Source organism: Anarhichas minor, unplaced genomic scaffold (assembly GCF_050575085.1).
Source record: "Anarhichas minor isolate MPS153535 unplaced genomic scaffold, ASM5057508v1 ptg000040l, whole genome shotgun sequence".
In the NCBI taxonomy this organism is placed as follows: domain Eukaryota; kingdom Metazoa; phylum Chordata; class Actinopteri; order Perciformes; family Anarhichadidae; genus Anarhichas; species Anarhichas minor.
The window spans coordinates 15,868,524-15,877,500 of record NW_027466486.1 but is presented as its reverse complement, the minus strand read 5'-3'; the positions used below and the strand labels follow the sequence as shown (position 1 = coordinate 15,877,500).

The 8,977-nt window shown below is 41.8% G+C and overlaps 1 protein-coding gene across 2 annotated transcripts in view; it reads left to right on the top strand.

Annotated features, from left to right (window-relative positions):
* bcl11ba (BCL11 transcription factor B a) overlaps positions 1–8,464 on the top strand; it is a 40,876-nt gene extending 32,412 nt beyond the window's left edge. Inside the window, exon 3 of one of the 2 annotated variants that reach the window (XM_076108503.1) lies at positions 3,647–8,464. In XM_076108503.1, coding sequence (XP_075964618.1) covers positions 3,647–5,643 — 1,997 coding nt within the window. In that variant the 3' untranslated portion in view covers positions 5,644–8,464. The remainder of the gene's footprint in view (positions 1–3,646) is intronic. The other variant, XM_076108504.1, reaches the window with a different exon arrangement.
* The last annotated feature ends 513 nt before the right edge of the window (positions 8,465–8,977 follow it).

Here is an 8,977-nt window from a genome sequence, read left to right as displayed (position 1 = left end):
CATTAAAAGTTCATGTATTTCAAATATTTCCATTAAATGATATGCTAGGAAAGAGTTAGCGGACTATATTGTGGGTGCATAAATTAGCATGAGTAAACAGATTTTTATTGCCTATATGTCAAAGAAATGCTCACAGCTGCTTACAAATGCTTAGTTACTAATCCCTGAAGCCACAGGCTCTGGACTGGATATTAGATTCCTTGTAATCCCTCAGCAGCAGATCTCAAGATACAATTTCACTATACTGCTACAGAAAACACCTATTGGTCTGTTTTTACCAAAACAATGAATCAACATTTTTGTAAGATTACAAGATACAGAAGTATATAAATCAAGGTATTATTCTGACTTGTTAGTAACGTTTTAATATCCTCTCAACAGAAGTTAAAACTGATTTTATTTTACATAAACTGTATTTTCTAAATGTTTTGAAATATTAATTTATATTATATATCATATATCTTACAGTGATTGCTTCTCATAACGTAATAGCATTCTCTCTCTCTCTCTCTCTCTCTCTCTCTCTCTCTCCGTCAGTTCAATTCAGTTTCAATTCAAACACTACAACATTTTCTTAAAGAAATGTAGCTGATTTAAAGGTGTGTGTTCTGTACAGTATGTATGTATGTATATGTCTAGAGATCAGCACTATGGTACATCACATGGTCAGCTGTATGTAACGACAGACGATTGACAGTCTTCGCGATGCTTTTATTCCATTGGACAGTCTTTCTTTCTCAACGGCTGAGTCTCGCCGCTGTATCTGCACAGCGCTGTGTTTCCCCCAGCAGGTGTATGGAGGTTTGTCTTCTTGGTGTGGGAAGTAAATGTCTCTGATGATACTCGGTACAGTTGGCAGGTATAGTTAAAAAGTGCAGCTTGGTTTCCACCTCATGTTGTGTGCAGTGGGTGTGAAATTTGAATGGTCAAATACCATTCCAGTTTGCTCTGGATCTTGGTTGACTGGTTCCAATGTGTCTTGTGGTTCTCTATTTGTTGTCTTATCATTTGGTTTAGTCTAATGGGGGAGTCCTAGAACCAGCTGTCTGAGGGGGCATCCCTCTCGAGTCTCACTGAGGATGTTGTGGAGCGTGTCAGGGTCACTGTCTTTTAGGTGGTTATACAATTTAAATGCTCTCTTTTGAATTTTGACAATTGGTGGGTATCGGCCTAATTCCGCTCTGCTTGCATTTTTTGGTGTTTTCCGTTGGGTACAGGGAATGGACATGCAAAAGTCTCAATTTGGTATTCATCCCATTTTGTAAAATCTTGGCTGTCTCGCCCTCTCTCTTTCTCTCTCTCTCTCGCTCTCCCTCTCTCTCTTTTTTCATATGGAAATAGGAAATAATGGGGTGATTAAATAGAGTCGTATATTAAAGTACAGCTGACATTAGAATTAGCATAATGTGCTCTCGCCTCGGGCTGCATACTTTATTTGCCATCTGCGTTGGACTCCCTTCCCCCAGGAGGGCGCACGCACGCACGCACACACACACACACGCACACACGCACACACACACACACACACACACACACACACACACACACACACACACACACACACACACACACACACACACACAGTTCCCCTAAACAAAAAACCACGCTCCTTTCACTGCGGCCGAAGAGGAATGGCTTTTCAGTGCAAAAACACACTGTCACTCTTCCTCTGACACACACACACACACACACACACACACACACACACACACATACACATGCACACACACCCCTCTCCTCTTAATTGTTTAGTAGAAATGAACATCGACTGACCCCCCCCCCCCCCCCATTGACTTCTGTATGCAGACTAGAAGTTCAACTGAAAGGCGGAGGATGGAGGGAGGATCTTCTCTCCAGCTTTTACTCGTGAATCAATGCGTCGAGCGAACAGAGAGAGGGAGCGAGGGCTGGATGTTTCTTTTTGGGAGTGTTCAGGGTCTTAAGATTCAGCAGTAAAACAGCACAGCAATGTGTGTACGTGTGTGTGTGTGTGTGTGTGTGTGTGTGTGTGTGTGTGTGTGTGTGTGTGTGTGTGTGCGTGTGAATGTGCTGTCCACTATAGTTAAATCAAAAGGTGCTAAAAGACTGTTGAGGTGAACAGCTATTGAAAAATTGAGTGATGAATTATTACAGTGAAGTAATTGTTTTTCTGCAGATTTTTGGAAAATAGATTAATATTACTGCTACGTTATTATACTTTTACTATTGTTTTAGTTTAATTATATTTGAACTTTATTACATACATCTTTATTAACTATACAATTTATTGATCTGTATATTTTTATTTTGCATTATTCATGTGATTAATTTCAATGCGTAATTTGAATTAATTGAATCTTTTCAAGCCTGCATTTCCAGACTAAGTGGATTCTTAGATTAGACTTTGCATCCCATAGTAGTGCATTCTTATACAAACACATCCTCAAATATAACAATGAAAACAATATTAGTAAACAGCATACATCTCTGTACCTGTGTAGCTGCCGGAAAAAGCCACGACCATGTACACACATACGCACACAAATAAGTGAAGCAATTACAGCAGCATGTGTTTCCCCTAGTATCTGAAATTAGTGTACTAGGTCAAGACAACGCACTTTCATTTAATACATACACAAGCGAGAACAAGAGCACAATTACCACTATCTCTATGTATGTGTGTGTGTGTGGAGGGGTGTCTGTGTATACTCCCTTTAGGAGTGCTCCTCAGCCTGTTTAGTGTCCTTTAGTCGTGGCTCTGGCTCGGTGTACCGTGGTGGTAACAAGTTCCTTTTGAGATGCGAGAACCTGTGTGTTACATGAAAGCACTTGCATTGATTAGATGTTAAAAGTAAAAAAAATAGAGCAACACTCTCTCAAAGGCATTTTGTGAGTCTACATTATTTGAAGACTGTGCCTTGTTTATTCAGACTAGCAAGTAACAGAGATACAACTGCCTTTTTTTCTAAATGGGAATTATTTTAGAATTATCATATATGTAACCATCATCACGAGTTTGACATTTCTTACTCGGCAAACATTACTGACTGCTTGGAGGGGTTCCCAGCTTTTAAAATCATTCACTCAGCACTCACACTCAAAGTACGTACATCTACCGTCATGCTTACTGTACGTGTAAGCCCAGATGCAGACACACGCACAGTGGCACACTATAATAATCCAGCAGTTTGTAGTGGAATATTCATGCTGCACTTCGTGAAAGATTAAGCACCTCTTAAAAACATCGATCCAGTGTGGGACAATCCAGTGTGACTGTGAACATGTACTTGTCCAACGTGTGACAAGTTTGTAGCATTTATGTGACAACATGATGAGCCAAGGCATTTCCAGCTACTAGGAGTATTAGACAGCATGTAAAGCAGACACACCTCACTGCTTTTCAGCCAAGACAAGTTTTCACACTGCAAATAAGCTGTGTTCACTTATTTAAAAAGCAATATTGTCCCTAACAATTGAATATATTAATGAAGTATAGATTTAACTTTGACATAATAATCATTTTTATAAAGGAATCAATGTTTAATTTTGCACAGGAAACATACATGTCATTTCAGATGTGCTTGTTGATCTCTGACTGAAGTTCTATGAGTGTAGTATAAATGAGTCGGTTCGATATTGAATGCATTTCTGTTTGTTTTTGTTGCAGGTGGCAGGGATGAGCCTTCTAGCTATATATGTACCACATGTAAGCAGCCCTTCCCCAGCGCCTGGTTCCTGCTGCAACATGCCCAGAACACCCACGGCATTCGCATATACCTGGAGTCCAACCCCTCCAGCACGGCCCTCACACCACGCCTCACTATGCCTCCACCCATGGGCAACAACTCCATCCCGCAATCCCCCCTCAGCAACTTTCTTGGGGACAACAACCCTTTCCACCTCTTGAGGATGACGGGCCCCCTTCTCAGGGAGCCTCCCCCAGGCTTCATGGAAAACCGCCTCCCCAACACGCCTCCATTCATCAGCCCGCCTCCCCGCCACCACCTGGACCCCCATCGGCTGGAACGCCTTAGCGCAGAGGAAATGGGCCTCATCTCACAGCACCCCAGTGCCTTTGAGAGGGTGATGCGGCTAACGCCCATGGCCATGGAGTCCCAGTCCATGGACTTCTCCAGGCGCTTACGTGAGTTGGCAGGGAACAACAACAACACCACACCACCATTGTCACCCAGCAGGGCCAACCCTATGCACCGACTACTGAACCCCAACCCCTTCCAGTCTGGGCCAAAATCCCCTTTTCTGAGCACCCCTCCCTTACCGCCGATGCCCCCAAACAGCATCACCCCTCCCCAGACACAGGTCAAGGTCAAGTCTTGTGAGTTCTGCGGTAAGTCCTTCAAGTTCCAGAGCAATTTGGTGGTGCATCGGCGCAGCCATACTGGAGAAAAACCATACAAGTGCCAGCTGTGTGATCACGCCTGCTCTCAGGCAAGCAAGCTGAAGCGCCACATGAAGACCCACATGCACAAGCCTGGATCCCTGACAGGGCGCTCAGATGATGGACTGTCCACCACAAGCTCCCCAGAGCCAGGTATCAGTGATGTCCCAGGTGAGGGGATGAAGAATCGTGATGGGGATTTTCAGGGGGAAGTCAATGAAGAGGAAGAAGAGGAGGAGGAAGAAGAGGAACTTGAGAATGAGAGTCGACCAGAATCCAACTTCAGCATGGAGTCTGAGTTCTTCCGGAACAGGGAGAATGGCTCTAAACTGCCATCAGAGGAGAAGTCATCACTCGCCCTTGAGAAGTTGGTGGTTGGTGGGGGGCTCAATTCTATACAGCAGTACAATAATTTGATAGTTGACAATCGTAAAAGGATGCCCTTCTCTAAGAGGGGCTCGGATGTCCAACGGGACACTGGGGATGAGGACTCAGTTGTTGGGGGGATGGACCACCACCAACAGGAAGAGAGGACAACCATTAACGGACGGAACTGTGGCTCCGGGGACTCTTTCTCAGGCCTGTTTCCCCGTAAGCCCACCCCTATCACCAGCCCGAGCCTGTCCAACTCCTCAAATAAAAGGATCAAGATTGAGAAGGACTTGGACATTCCCCCAACACCCCACATCCCTTCTGAGAACGTCTACTCCCAGTGGTTAGTAGGCTATGCTGCCTCCCGCCACTTCATCAAAGACCCTTTCCTAGGCTTCACTGACTCCAGACAATCGCCCTTTGCCACCTCATCTGAGCACTCGTCTGAAAACGGCAGCCTGCGGTTCTCAACGCCTCCGGGCGACCTGCTGGATGGAGGCCTGTCGGGCCGCAGCGGCACCGCCAGTGGAGGCAGCACACCTCATCTGGGTGGAGGTTCAGGCCGGCCTAGCTCCAAGGATAGCAGGAGGAGCGACACCTGTGAATACTGCGGTAAGGTGTTTAAGAACTGTAGCAACCTGACGGTGCACCGGCGCAGTCACACTGGTGAGAGGCCCTACAAGTGTGACTTGTGCAACTATGCCTGCGCCCAGAGCTCCAAGCTCACACGCCACATGAAGACACATGGCCAGCATGGCAAGGAGGTCTACCGCTGTGACATTTGCCAAATGCCCTTCAGCGTGTACAGCACTCTGGAAAAACATATGAAAAAGTGGCATGGAGAAACTTTGATGACCAATGAGGTCAAAATTGAACAAGCAGAGAGAACCTAAACCAGGTTTACTGTTTCCATACTCTGCGCCACACTTTGACTAAAAAAATAAATAAAAGGGGGTAGCTGGATACTCTTTTTCTGAAATGTTCATTTTGGGTTAATTTTCTGTTTTTAAAACTGCCAACTGAGAAAAAAAAGTGAAAACAGAGATCTTAACACCAATTGAAGCTGTCTAAACTGCCTCATTTGGGGTTCCTTTTTAAACAATCAGTCAGTTGAGTTATAACATATGTGGAGCCTTTAACTGTGCAATAATTTCTGTATTTATTGGATTTTGTATTTTGGCATGTGCAGGTACAATATTATTTAGGATTTGTTTTTTTTTTAACTTTGATTTTGCGTTACCGTGTTAAAACCACATGATATCCTGAGAGTTTTTTAGAAGACAAAAGTCAATTTTGAGTAATTTTTATTGGCCGCTGCTTGTAGGAAATTGTATATTACGCTAAATGTGTGATTTCTTGAAGAGAATTTGAATTCAATCTTCAATTTGAAAGTGGCGTTAACTGAGAATGCTAGAATTAGTCTATTTTGTGTGATGATGATACGCGGACAACAATCCTTTGGCATTGTAGCATGAACTGAGTCTAAAACATGTCAATATAATTGGATATGTAGCACTGAGCGTCATATTTGACAGTAAATCTAAAATCAAAGAGGATCCCAAGGTTCATAAACCCTGTCTCCTCCTGAGAACATCATTACCAGCCAGAAGAAACTGATTCTAGAGAAGGCAGCTGCTGACTGGTACGACAAACATTCATTTCTTCTGCTTTCCATCCTCCCCCCATTTTACCTTCATTCATAGATCCATGTATTATATTTTGCATGAAGCCATATGATCTAGGTTAGATTATTTACTTGGAGTAAACTGAGCATGAAGCCATGCAATACCAGTATGCATCGAGCTAGATAAGAAAGCAAGCACAGGGACATCTCAGGGTGAGCTATACTATTTTTCTTGATTTAACTGTTCACTCCTATGCTTCCAAAAGCAGTTCTATTTCATAATATTTTGAAATATTTAGGGACATTTGTGTCCTCTACAGCATCCCTTGCTGCCCTCTGACCCCCCTACCAGGTTAATGCCCACGTTTGATCCTCAATTCAAAGCAGTTGGATTCAATTTCAATTTGAAGTCACACCCTCTCAGATTTTATTGTCAATATTTATAGAAATCAACATCCCTATGCATTTCTTGTGCTAAAATTTCTTACAATTTGTTAAAAAAGTGGTACAGTAAATATTGACTGGTATTGTTATAGTGATTCTATAATCGTACAATCTGATCTCCAGGAATAGAAGTTCCTGCGTTAGTTGTGGGACAGGTTTGTGTAGAAGAGGAAATATATACATCAGTGTGTGCTGAAGTAGTAATAGTAAGACAAGCAGCATCAGCCCGCTCCATGCCCCTTTCTTCTTTTGAATATCATAACCCCAGTTTTCTTTAGGCCCCATCCACCTCATAGTGGCACTTTTTTTTCTTTTAAATCAGATTTAAATCAGAACTCTTAACAAAAGACCCGCACTTTATGATTTTTCCGTCCGACACACACACACAGAGAGCTGGACAGAAAAGGTACTAAAGGGTCTAGAGCTTGGGATCTCCTGACGCTAGTGCCCAGGGTTGATAGGCTAGGCTTTCCCAATGCTGGCACTATAAAATTAAAAAAATAAATGAATGAATAAAAAACTGTTTATTTGGGACAGTTTTTGTACTGCCATTCAATTTGACATGAGTGTGCCTTGAATAATGATCTTCCTATTTATTATCTAAGACAAACGCAACACTTTTTATGAAGCATCAAATTGAACGCGAAAAAAAGATAAAATTGTGTTAACTGTAAGTTGAAATTTTCACAGAAATATTCAAATTAATACAAATGAAACAATACTGAGTTTGGATTTAGGAGTACCCAGCACAATATCAGTGTGTCTGTGTGTGTATATATATGTATGCATATGTACATATAAAGGCACAAACCTATATATAGATATATATCAAATTCCTCACTCATAAGGACAAGAGTCTGTCCCACAACAGAAAATTCCAGGAGTGGACAAAAGCCACAAAAAAAGTCAAGGAAGAGACTCGACAAAAATCAGGAAATGCAGAAACTAAAAAAAAGAATTTAGTGCACTCTGTCTTAAAATAAGTTTACAGTATTGAAACAAGTACAAGGGTAAAATAATATTTGTGTGTATGTGTGTTTTAAACAAACGAGTATTTTTTTTTCCAGGTTTGCTTATAAAGTTTTCTCTGAATGCCGTATTGGCAATGTGTATATTCTTTTCTTTTCTTTTTCCTTTTTTTTTTGGTGACGGGGTTTTAGTATATATATAAATATATATGAATATATATTACATTTTTCTTGTTTACTGTAAAAGTATACCAGTATTTGTAATATTGGAGAATGCCTGGGCATTTTACAAAAATAGAAAAAAGGTTGTTTTTTATTTTTTATTTTGCAGTCCAATTAAATTGTGGGTCTCTTAAACTGTTTTTGTCACTGTAACTGTAAAAGTCTTAAGTTTTCGTAACTTTTATTCTGCCTTGGGTGTAATGAAATAAAAAATAAACAAATTAAAAAATGACTGAGCTGTAACAAACTTGGATTTGGTGGTGGGATTGGGGTAAGGGTGGAGGGAGGGGGTTTCTCCCTTAGGAACAACAGAACCTTGGTTCTGCTTTTCAGGAAAAACACACTGAGAATCCTGACTTGTATCTATTTTTCTTCTTCTGGAATGGATTATTCTTCATGGATGGTTTGAAATACATGTGTAGGCACTTGCTGTCTTTCCTAAGGAGCTTGTCTTTTTTTAACTTGTGGGCTATGTGCATCCTTTTGTGAAGAGGGTACTCTGAGTACCTCGGGACGTCTTGCTCTTATATATCGGGTGCAGGGGGAGAGTGACTTCATGCCAATGACAAGATACAACTCACAGGCTGCCATTAGCTATTTTTCCTCTCATTGGGCAGAATAGATAACCTGATGAATTTGTACTGTTGTAATGAATCACGTTGTACAGAAGGGGATGTTTGACGGCGTTTTAGTGACAAAAACACAAGTCAAGGTTTTGTTTACCACTCTATTGGTTGTACATAGTTTTCTATGACTACGCTGTTTTTATTTTATTTCACCTTTTTTTCTTTCTTTTTCTTTGTTTGTGATTTTTTTTAACTGGCACTGGCAGTGACTTGCTGTGTCTGGGGTTTGGGTTGTTGGTTGTTGCGGGGAGTAGGGGGGGGGAGGGGGTTTGGGGGTTTGGGGGGGGGTCTATTCTGTTTGACTTTTGTGACCTCCATGTCAATTTTCGGGCACATGCCTCCC